Source organism: Hypanus sabinus, chromosome 1, assembly GCF_030144855.1.
Source record: "Hypanus sabinus isolate sHypSab1 chromosome 1, sHypSab1.hap1, whole genome shotgun sequence".
NCBI classification, from domain to species: Eukaryota; Metazoa; Chordata; class Chondrichthyes; order Myliobatiformes; family Dasyatidae; genus Hypanus; species Hypanus sabinus.
The window spans coordinates 187654483-187670440 of record NC_082706.1 but is presented as its reverse complement, the minus strand read 5'-3'; the positions used below and the strand labels follow the sequence as shown (position 1 = coordinate 187670440).

The 15958-nt window shown below is 43.5% G+C and overlaps 1 protein-coding gene across 1 annotated transcript in view; it reads right to left on the bottom strand.

Annotated features, from left to right (window-relative positions):
- The window catches only part of zc2hc1a (zinc finger, C2HC-type containing 1A), a 90001-nt gene extending 74746 nt beyond the window's left edge, over window positions 1-15255 (bottom strand). Inside the window, exon 1 of the mRNA XM_059983497.1 lies at window positions 15201-15255. Coding sequence (XP_059839480.1) covers window positions 15201-15225 — 25 coding nt within the window. The 5' untranslated portion in view covers window positions 15226-15255. The remainder of the gene's footprint in view (window positions 1-15200) is intronic.
- Window positions 15256-15958: the final 703 nt, after the last annotated feature.

The following is a 15958-nucleotide window of genomic DNA, read 5'->3' as shown; positions in this document are numbered from 1 at the left end:
ACCTCCATGTAGAATACGAACCATCTACAACCACCCTTTGGGCAAGCCAATTCTGGATCCACAAAGCAAGGTCTCCTCGGATCCCATGCCTCATTTCTTTCTGAAAGAACCTTGCATGGGGAACCTTATCAAATGGCTTACTGAAATCCATATACACTACATCCACTGCTCTACCTTCATCAATGTGTTTTGTTACATCCTCAAAGAACTCAATCAGGCTCGTGAGGCATGATCTGCCCTTGACAAAGCCATGCTGATTATCCCTAATCAGATTATGTCTCTACAAATGTTCATAAATCCTGCCTCTCAGGATCTTCTCCAACAATTTGCCTACCACTGAAGTCAAACTCACTGGTCTATAATTTCCTGGGTTATCTCTAATCCCTTTCTTGAACAAGGGAACAACATTGGTAACCCACCAATTCTCCAGCACTTCTCCTGTCCCTATTGATGATGCAAAGATCATGGCAAGAGGCTCAGCAATCTCCACCCTCATTTCCCATAGTAGCCTGGGGTATATCTTATCCGGTCCTGCTGACTTATCTAACTTGCAAACACGAGGAAATCTGCAGATGCTGGAAATTCAAACAACAACACACACAAAATGCTGGCAGAACACAGCAGGCCAGGCAGCATCTATAGGGAGAAGCGCTGTTGACGTTTCGGGCCGAGACCCTTCATCAGGACTAACCGAAAGGAAAGATAGCAAGAGATTTGAAAGTAGTGGGGGGGATGGAGAAATGTGAAATGATAGGAGAAGACCAGAGGGGTTGGGATGAAGCTAAGAGCTGGAAAGGTGATTGGCGAAAGTGATACAGAGCTGGAGAAGGGGAAGGATCATGGGACGGGAAGCCTCAGGAGAAAGAAGGCGGGGGAGCACCAGAGGGAGATGGAGAACAGGCAAACAATTAAATATGTCAGGGATGGGGTAAGAAGGGGAGGAGGGGCATTAACGGAAGTTAGAGAAGTCAATGTTCATGCCATCAGGTTGGAGGCTACCCAGCCGGTATATAAGGTGTTGTTCCTCCAACCTGAGTTTGGATTCATTTTGACAATAGAGGCCATGGATAGACATATCAGAATGGGAATGGGACATGGAATTAAAATGTGTGGCCACTGGGAGATCCTGCTTTTTCTGGCGGACCGAGCGTAGGTGTTCCGCAAAACGGTCTCCCAGTCTGTGTTGGGTCTCACCAATATATAAAAAGCTACACCGAAAGCACCGGACGCAGTATACCACACCAGCCGACTCACAGGTGAAGTGTCGCCTCACCTGGAAGGACTGTCTGGGGCCCTGAATGGTGGTGAGGGAGGAAGTGTAAGGGCAGGTGTAGCAGTTGTTCCGCTTGCAAGGGTAAGTGCCAGGAGGGAGATCAGTGGGAAGGGATGGGGGGGACGAGTGGACAAGGGAGTGACGTAGGGAGCGATCTCTGCGAAAAGCAGAAGGGCGGGGAGGGAAAAATGTGTTTGGCAGTGGGATCCCGTTGGAGGTGGCGGAAGTTACGGAGAATTATATGTTGGACCTGGAGGCTGGTGGGGTGGTAGGCAAGGACAAGGGGAACCCTATCCCGAGTGGGGTGGCGGGTGGATGGGGTGAGGGCAGATGTGCGGGAAATGGGAGAGATGCTTTTGAGAGCAGAGTTGATGGTGGATGAAGGGAAGCCCCTTTGTTTAAAAAAGGAAGACATCTCATTCGTCCTGGAAAGAAAAGCCTCATCCTGAGAGCAGATGCGGCAGAGACGGAGGAATTGTGAGAAGGGGATAGCCTATTGCAAGAGACAGGGTGGGAAGAGGAATAGTCCAGGTAGCTGTGAGAGTCTGTAGGCTTATAGTAGATATCAGTAGATAGGCCGTCTCCACAGATGGAGACAGAAAGATCAAGAAAGGGGAGGGAGGTGTCGGAAATGGACCAGGTAAATTTGATGGCAGGGTGAAAGTCAGAGGCAAAGTTAATGAAGTCAACAAGCTTGGCACGTGTGCAAGAGGCAGCACCAATGCAGTCATCGATGTAGTGAAGGAAAAGAGGGGGATGGATACCGGTATAGCCTTGGAACATGGACTGTTCCACAAAGTCAACAAAAAGGCAGCATAACTGGGACCCATACGGGTGCCCATGGCTACACCCTTGGTTTGGAGGAAGTGGGAGGAGCCAAAGGAGAAATTATTGAGTGTAAGAACTAATTCCGCTAAACAGAGGAGAGTGGTGGTAGAGGGGATTTGGTTAGGTCAGGAATTCAAAAAAAAAACCGAAGAGCTTCTAGACCATCTCAGTGGGGGATGGAGGTATATAGGGACTGGATGTCCACGGTGAAAATAAGACGGAGGGGGCCAGGGAACTTAAAATCATTGAAAAAATTCAAAGCATGAGAAGTGTCACAAACATAGGTGGGAAGAGATTGAACAAGAGGGGGATAAGACAGTGTCAAGGTATGCAGAAATGAGTTCAGTGGGGCAGGAGCAAGCTGAGACAATAGGTCTACCTGGACAGGCAGGTTTGTGGATCTTGGGTAGCAGGTAGAAATGGGAAGTGTGGGGTGAGGGAATTAGGAGGTTTGCGGCAGTGGATGGGAGATCCCCAGAGCTAATAAGGTTGGTGATGGTTTTGGAGACAATGGCCTGGTGCTTCTTAGTGGGATCATGATCAAGGGGTAAATAAGAGGAGGTATCAGAGAATTGTCACTGTGCCTCGGCCAGGTAGAGGTCAGTACGCCAGACAACAACAGCTGCCCCCTGATCAGCAGGTTTTATAGTGAGGTTGGGATTGGTGCGGAGGGAGCGGAGAGCAGAGCGTTCAGAAGGAGAGAGGTTGGAATTGGAACAGGGTGTGGTGAAGTCAAGTTGGATGATGTCCCGTCAGCAATTAGCAATAAAGAGATCGAGAGCAGGGTGTCCAGGAAGTGGAGGAGGGTTGAAGACAGGAGAAGGGGTCATCGGTGGGTGTAGGAGAGTCCTTAACTTATCTAACTTAATGCTTTTCAAAAGCTCCAACACATCCTCTTTCTTAATGTCTATATGCTCAAGCATTTCAGTCCTCTGCAAGACATCCCCACAACTGCCAAAGTCTTTTTCCCTGGTGAATACTGAAGCGAAGTATTCATTAAGTACCTCTGCTACCTCCTCCAACCATGCACGTCTCCAGAATTGCACCCGAATGGCCCTTTTCTCATATTACTCATTCTCTTGCTCTTCACATACTTGTAGAATGCCTTGGGGTTTTCCTTAATCCTGCCCACAAAGGCCTTCCCATGGCCCCTTCTGGCTCTCCTAATTCCTTTCTTAAGCTCCTTCCTAGAAATCTTGTAACTTTCTGGAGCTCTAACGGTATCTAGTTTCTTGAACCTTTCATCAGCTTTTTTTCCTTCTTAACAAGATTTTCTATATCCTTTGTACACCATGCTTCTTTAACCCTACCATCCTTTCCCTGTCTCACCGGAACATAACTCTGCAGAACTCCATGCAAATGTTCCCTGAACATTTGCCACATTTCTGCCATGCATTTCCCTGAAAACATCTGCTCCCAATTTATGCTCCCATGTTCCTGCCTAATCGCACCGTATTTCCCTCTACCCCAGTTAAATGTTTTTCCAAATTATCTGCTCCTATCCCTCTCCAGCGCCATGGTGAAGGAGATTGAGTTGTGGTCAGTACTTCCAAAATGCTCTCCCACCAAGGGATCTGACACCTGACCAGGTTCTCTAGTTGGCTTATCTACATAAGAAAACCTTACTGAACACAGCTAACAAATTCCACCCCATCTAAACCCCTTGATCCAAGGACATGCCTATTAATATTAGTAAAGTTAAATATCCCATTATAACAACACTATTATTATTGCAGCGTTCCAGAATCTGCCTCCCTATCGCTGTTACTATTGGGGGGGGGGGGGGGGGGGGAGAAGAGTCTATAAAAAACACCCAAAAGAGTTATTGCCCCTTTCCTGTCTCTGACTTCCACCCACACTGGCTCAGCAGACCATCCCTCCATGACTTCCTCCTTTTCTGTATCTGTGACACTATCCCTAATTAGCAAAGCCACGCCCCCATCTCTTTTGCCTCCCTCCCTATTCTTTTTGAAACATCTAAGGCAGTGGTTCCCAACGTGGGGCCTACGCCCCACAGGGGGGTAATTTGATTTTTAAGTGGGGGCAATTCGAGAATGGGTTACTAACAGTGAATTTTTTCTAGTAAGTCTGTGTGAGTACGAGTGTGTGTGCAAGTTAATACATATGTGTATATTCAGTATGAATACATAAAAATACTTGTGTGTATGTACATGTGTAATTGTGTATGTACTGTATATAGTGTATTTACCATCATTACAACCATCAAATGGCTTTCATAATTAAATTAATGAATTGACTGATGTAGGAAGGAACGAATGAACAAGTCCAAACGCGTAAGAAACTCGTACGAGGTCGTGCCAATGCTGCTTTTTGCAGTAGCTTTCGGTTCTTGGTGGTGTGAAGGTGTGTACATTGCGTCATCTCTTTTAAACGGTGTATCTGTCTTTGTATGCTGTAGAAACGAATCGGCATTGTCCTATTTATTTATTATTATTATTATTTTAATATCACAATGTTCTTTTTTTTACAATTTCTTAGTAATTTCTTCCTCAGAACTTTAACAGTCCTTTGGTTCTTTTATTTTTCTCTTTCATGAATGCCATGTTCTTTGGAAGCTTGTTTAAACCAAGTTAATGGTCTTTTAGGCTTTCTCCAGGTGAATAGGAGTTCACTTTCTGAATAATAAGAATTATATATCACCACAGGGGGCATCAGGATTTTAGAGGTGATTAGGTGGGACATGGCCAAAAAAAGGTTGGGAACCACTGATTTAAGGCCTGGCACACTCAGCAGCCATTCCTGCTCCTGAGACATCCAAGTCTCTGTAATGGCCTCAATGTCATAGTTCCAAATACTGATCCACGCTCCAAGTTCATCCGCCTTGTTTATGATGCTCCTTAATATATTAAAAATTAATGGAAAGCTAGAGGATTGAGAAGCTTTTAAATACCAACCAAAGGCAACAAAAGAAGTCACAAGGAGAGAAAAGATAAAATATGAAAGTAAGCCCAGCCAATAATATCAAAGAGGATACAAAAAGTTTTTTCAGATATGCAAAAAGTAAAACAGAGGTGAGAGATGATATCGGACCACTGGAAAACTATGCTGGAGAGGTAGTAATGGGGACAAAGAAATAACACATGAACTTAATAAGTATTTTGTTTCAGTCTTTGCTGTGGAAAGTAATAGCTATATACCAGCAATTTGAGTGTGTCTAGGGGCAGAAGTGAGTGCAATTGCTATTACTAAGGGAGGTGGTAAGGGAAGCTGAAAGATCTGAAGGTAGATAAATAACCTAGACCAGTAATGCACCAGGGTTTTGAAAGATGTAGCTGAAGAGATTGTGGAGGGATTAGTAATGATCTTTCAAGAATCACTAGTTTCTGGAATGATTCTAGAGGCTTTGAGGAAAGAGCAGCAGAATAAAGGGTATAAAGGTAGTAAGGTAGAAGGGCTAAAGTGTGTGTGCTTCAATGCAAGAAGCATCAGGAACGATGGTGATGAACTGAGAGCTTGGATACATACACGGAATTATGATGTAGTGGCCATTACAGAGACTTGGCTGGCACCAGGGCAGGAATGGATTCTCAATATTCCTGGATTTCAGTGCTTTAAAAGGAATAGAGGGGGGGAAGGGGAGGAGGGGTGGCATTACTGGTCAAGGATACTATTACAGCTGCAGAAAGGGTGGGTAATGTAGCAGGATCCTCATTTGAGTCAGTATGGGTGGAAGTCAGGAACAGGAAGGGAGCAGTTACTCTACTGGGGGTGTTCTATAGGCCCCCTGGTAGCAGCAGAGATACCGAGGAGCAGATTGGGAGGCAGATTTTGGAAAGGTGCAAAAATAACAGGGTTGTTATCATGGGCAACTTTAACTTCCTTAATATTGATTGGCATTTGATTAGTTCCAAGGGTTTAGATGGGGCAGAGTTTGTTAAGTGTGTCCAGGATAGAGTCCTGTCACAGTATGTTGACAGGCCGACTAGGGTGATTGCCATACTAGATCTAGTATTAGGTAATGAACTGGGTCAGGTCACCGATCTGTCAGTGGGTGAGCATCTGGGGGACAGTGATCACTGCTCCCTGACCTTCAGCATTATCATGTAAAAGGATAGAATCAGAGAGGACAGGAAAATTTTTAATTGGGGAAGGGAAAATTATGAGGCTATAAGGCTAGAACTTGCAGGTGTGAATTGGGATGATGTTTTTGCAGGGAAATGTACTATGGACATGTGGTTGATGTTTAAGGATGTCTTGCAGGATGTTAGGGATAAATTTGTCCCTGTGAGGAAGATAAAGAATGGTAGGGTGACAACCATGGGTGACAAGTGAAGTGGAAAATCTAGTCAGGTGGAAGAAGACAGCATACATGAGGTTTAGGAAGCAAGGATCAGATGGGTCTATTGAAGAATATAGGGTGGCAAGAAAGGAGCTTAAGAAGGGGCTGAGAAGAGCAAGAAGGGGGCATGAAAAGGCCTTGGCGAGTAGGGTAAAGGAAAACCCCAAGGCATTCTTCAATTATGTGAAGAACAAAAGGATGATAGGAGTGAAGGTAGGACCGATTAGAGATAAAAGTGGGAAGATGTGCCTGGAGGCTGTGGAAGTGAGCGAGGTCCTCAATGAATACTTCTCTTCGGTATTCACCACTGAGAGGGAACTTGATGACGGTGAGGACAACATGAGTGAGGTTGATGTTCTGGAGCATGTTGATATTAAGGGAGAGGAGGTGCTGGAGTTGTTAAAATACATTAGGACGGATAAGTCCCCGGGACCTGACGGAATATTCCCCAGGCTGCTCCACGAGGCAAGGGAAGAGATTGCTGAACCTTTGGCTAGGATCTTTATGTCCTCGTTGTCCATGGGAATGATACCGGAGGATTGGAGGGAGCCTAATGTTGTCCCCTTGTTCAAAAAAGGTAGTAGGGATAGTCCGGGTAATTATAGACCAGTAAGCCTTACGTCTGTGGTGGGAAAGCTGTTGGAAAAGATTCTTAGAGATAGGATCTATAGGCATTTAGAGAATCGTGGTCTGATCAGGGACAGTCAGCATGGCTTTGAGAAGGGCAGATCGTGCCTAACATGCCTGATAGAGTTCTTTGAGGAGGTGACCAGGCATATAAATGAGGGTAGTGCAGTGGATGTGATCTACATGGATTTTAGTAAGGCATTTGACAAGGTTCCACACAGTAGGCTTATTCACAAAGTCAGTAGGCATGGGATCCAGGGAAGTTTGGCCAGGTGGATTCAGAATTGGCTTGCCTGCTGAAGGCAGAGGGTTGTGGTGGAGGGAGTACATTCAGATTGGAGGGTTGTGACTAGTGGTGTCCCACAAGGATCTGTTCTGGGACCTCTACTTTTTGTGATTTTTATTAATTACCTGGATGTGAGGGTAGAAGGGTGAGTTGGCAAGTTTGCAGACAACACCAAGGTTGGTGGTGTTGTAGATAGTGTCGAGGATTGTCAAAGATTGCAGAGAAACATTGATAGGATGCAGAAGTGGGTTGAGAAGTGGCAGATAGAGTTCAAACCAGAGAAGTGTGAGGTGGTACACTTTGGAAGGACAGACTCCAAGGCAGAGTATAAAGTAAATTGCAGGATACTTGGAAGTGTGGAGGAGCAGAAGGATCTAGGCGGTACATGTCCACAGATCCCTGAAAGTTGCCTCACAGGTAGTTAGGGTAGTTAAGAAAGCTTATGGGGTGTTAGCTTTTATAAGTCGAGGGATAGAGTTTAAGAGATGCAATGTAATGATGCAGCTCTAAAAAACTCTAGTTAGGCCACACTTGGAGTACTGTGTCCAGTTCTGGTTGCTTCACTATAGGAAGGATGTGGAAGCATTGGAAAGGATACAGAGGAGATTTACCAGGATGCTGCCTAGTTTAGAGAGTATGGATTATGATCAGAGATTAAGAGAACTAGGGCTTTACTCTTTGGAGAGAAGGAGGATGACAGGAGACATGATAGAGGTGTACAAGATATAAGAGGAATAGACAGAGTGGACAGCCAGCACCTCTTCCCCAAGGCACCACTGCTCAATACAAGAGGACATGGCTTTAAGGTAAGGGGAGGGAAGTTCAAGGGGGATACTAGAGGAAGGTTTTTCACTCAGAGAGTGGTTGGTGCGTGGAATGCACTGCCTGAGTCAGTGGTGGAGGCAGATACACTAGTGAAGTTTAAGAGACTACTAGACAGGTATATGGAGGAATTTAAGGTGGGGGGTTATATGGGAGGCAGGGTTTGAGGGTCGGCACAACATTGTGGGCCGAAGGGCTTGTAATGTGCTGTACTATTCTATGTTCTATGACTGGAAAATTGCAGATGTCACTCCACTCTTTAAGAGAGGGAAGCAGAAGAAAGGAAATTATAGGCCATTTGGCCTGATGTCAGTGAATGGGAAGATGTTGTTCATTATTAAGGACGAGATTTCGGGATACTTAAAGGCACGTGATAAAATAAGCCAAAGTCAGCATGGGGAAATTTTGCCTGAGAAATCTGTTGGAATTCTTTGAGGAAAGATACTAGCATGGATAGAAGATTGGCTGACTGGCAGGAGGCAAAGAGCGGAATAAAAGGTTTTTTTCTGGGTGGCTTCCAGTGACTGGTAAAGTTCCACAGAGGTTGGTAATGGGACCACTTCTTTTCATGTTGTATGTCAATAATTTGGATGACAGAATTGATGGCTTTGTGGCCAAGTTTGTGGATGATACAAAGGTAGATGGAGGGGCAAGTAGTGTTGAGGAAGAAAGGAATGTGGAAAAGGACTTAGACTGGGAGAACAACAGATGGAACATAGTGCAAGGAAATGTATGGTCATGCATTTTGGTAGAAGGAATAAAAGAGTGGACTATGTTCTAAACTGGGATAAAATTCAAAAATCAGAGGTGCAAAGGGAATATGGAGTCCTCATGAATTCCCCAAAGGTTAACTTGCAAGGTGAGTTGGTGGTGAGGAAGGGAAATGCAAAGTCTGCTTTAATTTTAGAAGGACTAGAATATAAGAGCAAGGATGTAATGTTGAGGCTTTAAAAGACATTGGTCAGACCACCTGGAGTATTGAGAGCAGTTTTGGGCCCCTTATCGAAGAAAAGATGTGCTGGCATTATAGAGGTTCCAAAGGAGGTTCACAGGAATTATTCCGGGAATGAAAGGGTTAACATAAGGAATATTTGATCATTCTGGTCCTGTTATCACTGGACTTTAGAAGAATTAGTGGGGATCTCATTGAAACTATCGAATATTGAAATACCTAGACAAAGTGGATGTGGAGATGTTTCCAAAGTTGGAGCACCTAGGACCAGAGGGCAAAGCCCCAGAATAGAAGGATGTCCCTTTAGAATAGAGACGAGTAGAAATTTCTTTAGCCAGAGGATAGTGAATCTGTGGTATTCATCACCACGAATGGTTGTGGAGGCCAGGTCAATAAGTATACTTAAAGCAGAGGTTGATAGATTCTTGAATAGTCAGGACATCAACAGTTATGGGGAGAAGGCAGGAGAATGGTATTGAGAGGTATAATAAATGAGCCATGGTGAAATGGTGGAATAGATTTGATGGGCCAAATTGCCTATTTCTGTTGCTATGTCTTATGGTCCTAATTTTATTTCCTAACACAGAGGAAGTTTCATTCCAAATTTCAGATTTTTGGGAAATGTATGAATTTTATAACAGTGAGTTGCCATTAACCCTAGAGTCCCCTGCAGTCTCCTCAAATTCTCTTGCAATAAAGGGCACCATGCCATTTATCTTCCTAATTTCTTGCTGAACCAACTTATTAAATTTCAGCAATTTGTGTGGAAGGAGATGCAGGTTTCTCAGAACATCAATACATTTTAATCTCTTGTCTTAATTTCTGGCATATCAAAGTGTATGACATCAAACTTTTCACATTATATTCAGTCTAAACATGTCCCCTGCCATTCACCACGCCAGCTCACAATCTCTTGAAGCCTTTGCATTCTTCTCACAAACTGCACTGTCATCAGCAAGCTTTCATATAATACATGCTCCCTGGATCACTAATGCAGCCCAAATCTCCATTTTCTGTCTTTCAGCCAGCTGTCACTCACACTAATATACTGTCCCTAATATCAGTTGTTTCCTCTGTGAGACTTTATAAAAGCCCTGCTGAAAGTTAAAATACACCACATTCACTGTTCCTCTTTGATGGTTACCATCTCAAATAAAACCCAAGATTTTTGAAACTAAATTTCCTTTGATATGCCAGAAATTAAGACAAGAGATTAAAATGTATTGATGTAAATGTCAATTCCACCCTTTAAGTGAATAACTGATTACAACGTTTTTCCCTACTTATGACAGACTAAAAAATCCAATCCAGTTAACTCAGCCTACAAGTGCTGCCAGATGTTGTTTATTAAATATTGCTTACACATCTGCTGTTTGATTCCACTAACAATGCCTCAGCTTCAGCCTCACTGTGGATTTGGACCAAGAACCGCAAAAATAAAATGTACAGCTCCAGAGTTAAGGTGCAAGTATTTCATTATCATTAAAGAGCTCTGATAACATGACACCAATGAGAATCAGAAGGAAAACTTTCCATTAGGTGAAAGACATTTGTAGTTCTCACCCACTGCAGATTTTATGGCAGTACCCCGTTCCAGGACCAATTCTTGTTCCAGGCATTACAACATGAAAGTTTAGGCTTCCAACAGTGTACTACTACAGGAAATGACTATCGGTAATGATTGGTTAAAGTGAAAGAGGCCATCCAAACTTTCACTGTTCTACATCAAAACAGAAGACTGTTAGAATCAGTATTCCAGCCTATCTATCTTTTAAGACAGTCTCTCAGGATGACGGGCTTCCACTCCTGTTTCAAGGGTTCCGAGGTGGTTAAGAAGCCAATGTTGAAAGCACAAATTATTCCACACATGGAGCAGATTTCTGACTGTGTGAACATTTGTGCAATGCTTCTGTGTACTTTCAGTGCATTGCTGAAGCTATCAATAGTATCCTAAATATGTTCTCCACTTTAAGTAAGCATGGTGATAGGCATGATGAGGAGAGCAGGTACACTTTGCCACTGATCTCTCTTTTTATTTGAATCAGGTCTTGACCCAGGACAGAAAAGGTAAATGGAGTAAGTGATGAGTTTGATTTGGAGTTTGATTTAATTTACATAAATTAAAATGTGTTTTCATTTTTCCAAAATTTTATATTTAAATCCACTTCATCTTTTTTTGAAAAGCACACCTTTGACTATTGGAACTATCAAGGTGGACCTGAAGCAGAATTTCAGGATCTCTCACTTCAGTCCCAATGAATGCTTGTGGGACAACCAGGTTAATTTGAATTTGTTTAGACTTGCAGATATGCCAGGGCCTGCAATGCTTCTGAATGCATCCACAATATCCTGAAAAGGTAGGGTGAGCAGCCAGAAGTTGTCATACAAATTGGTACCAATGACATAGGTAGAAAAAGGGAGGAAGCCCTGAAAAAAATGCATTGAGTTAGGAAGGAAGCCAAGACACAGGACCTCAACGGTAGTAATCTTGGGATTACTGCCTGTGCCATGTGACAGTGAGGATAGGAATAGAATGAGTTGATAGATAAATCTGTGGCTGAAGAATTGGAGTAGGGGAGGGGAGCAGGGATTCCAATTTCTGGATAATTGGGTCCTCTTTTGGGGCAGGTGGGACCTGTACAAAAGGGATCAGTTGCACTTAAATCTGAGGGGGGGGGGCAAATATTCTTGCAGACAGGTTTACTAGAGCTGTTGGGATCTTTGTGGGTGGAGTTAAGAAACAGCAATAGTAAAAAAAAAATTATGGGAATCATATATAGGGCTCCAAATAGTAGCTAAGGCATAGGATAAATATTGCAAAGGGAGCTGGAAAAGGCATGTAACAAGGGTAATGTCACAACTGTAATGGGGGACTTCAATATGCAAGGGGATTGGGAAATTCAGGCTGGTGTCAGATCGCAAGAGAAGGACTTTGTTGAATGCCTACAAGATGGCTTTTTTAGAATAGCTTGTGCTTCAGTCTACATGGGGAAAGGCCATCTTAGATTGGGTGTTGTGTAATAACCCCGATCTTATTAAGGAGCTTAATGTAAAGAAATCCTTAGGAGGCTGTGATCATAATATGATTGAATTCTTATTGCAATTTGAGAGGGAAAAGCGTAAGTCACATGTATCAGTCTCATAATGGAGTAAAGGGAATTACAGATGCATGAAAAACTAGTTTTCCCAGGTGGATTGGAGGGGGATACTGACGGGGATGATGACAGAGCAGAAGTTTTCAGGAAAAGTTCACAAGGCACGGGATAAATATGTCCCACAGAAGTAGTTCTCAAATGGCAGGGGAAGGCAACCATTGCTGAAAAGGGAAAATGATGCTGGTGAGGTAGTAATGGGAGACGAAGAAATGGCAGATAAAGTTAATGAGTACTTTGCATCACTCTTCACTGAGGAAGACACCAGCAGTGTGCCAGAGTTCCGTGAGTGTCAGGGGGCAGAGTGAGTGCCATCACTGTTTCAAAGGAAAAAGTGCTAGGCAAATTCAAAGGTCTTAAGGTGGCACATTGCACCACCTTGTCAATGATTTGAATAATGGAATTGATGGCTTTGGGGCAAAGTTTGCAGATAATACAAAGACAGGTGGAGAGATAGGTAGTGCTAAGGAAGCAGTGTGATTGCAGGTCTTGGAAGAAATTGGAAGAATGGGCAAAAAAGTGGCAGGCGGAATAGTGTTGGAAATGCATTTTGGTAAAAGGAACAATAGCGCAGATTATTATTTAAATGGGGAAAAGGTTCAAACATCAGAGGTGCAGAGGAAAGGTGCACAGTGGAGTCTTCATGCAAGGCTCCCAGAAGGTTAATTGACAAATTGAGTCTGTGGTAAAGAAGGCAAATGCAAAGTTGGCATTTATTTCAAAGGGATTAGAATATAAAAGCAAGGAGATAATGTTGAGCCTTTAAAAGACACTGGTCAGGCTACACTGGGAGTATTGATAATACTTTTAGGCCTCTTATCTCAGAAAGGATATGTTGTCATTGGACCTAGTCCAGAGAAGGTTCACGAGGATGATTCCAGGAATGAAGAATTAACATATGAAGAGCTTTTAGCAGCTTCGGATCTGTACTCACTGGAATTTAGAAGTATGCGTGGAGACTTCATTGATACCTACCAAGAGCTGAAAGAGGTGGATGTGGAGAGGATGTTTTCTATGGTGGGGATATCCAGAACTAGAGGGCACAGCCTCAAAGCTGAGGGGCAACCTTTTAGAACAGAGGTAAGGAGGAATTTTTTTTTAGCCAGAGAGTAGTAAATCTGTGAATGCTCTGCAACAGACTACAGTGGAGGCCAAGTCCATGTGTACGCTTATTTAAGGTGGAAGTCGATTGTTTGCTGATTGGTCAGGGCATTGAAGGATATGGCGGGAAGGCAGGTGTATGGGGTTGAGTGCGATCTGGGATCAGCCACGATGGAATGGCTGAACAGACTTGATCGGCTGAATGGCCTATTTCTGCTCTTACCTCTTATGGTCTGCAAAAAGTTAATGTGGTTGTAGTTTCACATAGGGCTGATTGTGGGCAAGAGCCAGGTCCAGGTTTCTTATGTCTACAAACAAACTATAATCATGTGGCCTCTTCTCTTATTTGACTCAAAAGTTACTGTAAGAGTTCAATAAAGAGGTGATTTATGAAGTGGACTATTGCATTCTGTGAAATAATGATGGTAAATTGAGCAAAAGCAAAACATTGTGCTCAAGGACACAATTTCCTTGATCTTAACTCACTCTATTTTCTGGGTCAGAAGACAGAATATTAAAAACCGGCGTCATGAGGTTCACAATATATTAATCAAAATTCTGTGAAGCGAATTTTACAATAATGTAATATGTATTACACTGCAGTGGTATAATTGGAATTTATCAGACAGAACTGGATGCTAACTAGTCAGTGGAAAATTTAAGAGTCACAATATGAACAAAACCAGTGTTCACAAGTATTTACAACTCAATACCAGTTGTGGAGTAGCCACAGTTTGCTGTAGCCCACAATTTGGAGAATCTCTTAAAAAGGCACTTTAGGATTCCATTTAGGGTACCTCTATTTGGCTCATTCTCTTTGGCCACTTGAAACAACAGCTATAGGAAGCTTATATTAGGTAACTCGTTGGGGTTAGCTGCAGGTACCTGGATGACGTCAGGAAAAAGTCTGAATTGAAGAACCTAATAACTCAAAGTAAAAAATAATATCCATTGAATGGAGATTTGTAGTAATTGATGGTTTAAAACTACCACACAGTTAACAGCTCTAAATTAATGATTTATGATTAATGCAACTAATGATAGATGTGTAAATGTGCAAGTCAGTCAATATATTGATCTGCCAATAGACATGAACAGATAAATTGAAAGATCATCGTTCCCAGCTCTAGTTGGCTTCCTAACGATACGATCGACCGCATTCATCGGGGCAGCCTCCAAACAGGCTGGAGACTTTCTGGTTTAAACAAAGGGCTTCCATTTCAAATTTAAAACCTCAAACTGAAATTTTCGCCAATATTTACTCTCTTGCACTTGGACAATCAACTTAAACGCTATGTACACCGAGGACAAATTATTTGAAATATTACTTATCAATAGCATTACTACAAAGGTCATCGACGTAATAAATGTACCGCTCAAGTAACTAAACACATTCAATGATATTTGATTCTGATAGCAATGTTGTGGATTATAGATATAAAATATGCCTTAGCTTTACTCGCATACATAACAAAAACGTCTAATTTGGGTTTTTGGATAGGACACCAGATCAAAAGGTACGATGTGAATATCGCTAACTGAATCGATGCAAGAATGAACAAGGAGGGTGGGGACATTAGCGCGCTGTGAGCTGTGTACACGTATTTCAAATATGGAATTCACGGTTATGGAGAGCCTTCTAACAAATGAGTGGAAAATAACCTGAAGCAGCAAAGGAAACCTCGTCGGTAGAATCACTAACAACAGAACAGAGGGACAGCAACGGTTAGGAGCTCAGTCTATGCACCGTGTGTACAAATCTCCTCACATTCTGGTTTATGAAACTATAATCGGGTAAGAATTATGCGTCCCGCTTGTCGCATCCTCTCCCCACCCTTGTCGCTCACTCGCTCGCCTACCTTCCTCACCAAGCACACCCTCCATCTTCGCGTCAATGGCAACACAAAGTGCGTCCTCACCCAACACCATCGAGCAGTGCCATTGGATGGCGTCTAGACACCGCCCCGCCCAGTCGGGAGGGGGGGGGGACCCCGATGATAGGCATGCGCACCAGTCCCTTTATTTATAACACACCCAAAATGTATTGGAAATTAACATATCTGTTTCATGTGTCGCCGTTCAAGTTTCTAACCTGGCTTCATACCCTTCTTAATAGTCAGGGCAGGAACCAAATGGCTCTCGTGCCTCGCCCTCCCCACGGTGTCCCGCAAAGCCCGCGCGGCGGAGGCTCTGGTTCGTTACTAGGGCAACCAGCGCCGCCAGAGGCAGAGGCAGAGCCACAGAGAGGTACACCTATCTTTCTGCAGCCCCTTTCCCGTCCCTTTCATGGCGAACTGGAAGAGCCAGGAAATTCGGTACAGTGCCGGGAATGCTCAGTAGGTCAGGCAGCGTCTGTGGACAGCGAACCAGCTGGCGATTCAGGTCAATTGCTTTATAAAGGGCCTCTTGTCGCCATTCTGCCAGCAACAGCTGTGTCATTCCTGAGGCTGCAGACCTGTTTTGGCAGTAGGCAAATTGCAACTGGCCCAGGCAGAGTAAATTCTAGCCATGACCAGCCTCTTCATCACATGATAGATGTGAATACTATGGGGTGACTATCATTGAGGGAGCTCATCTTTCCTCTTTTTGGGCACCAGTATGAAGGGTGCTCCTTTGA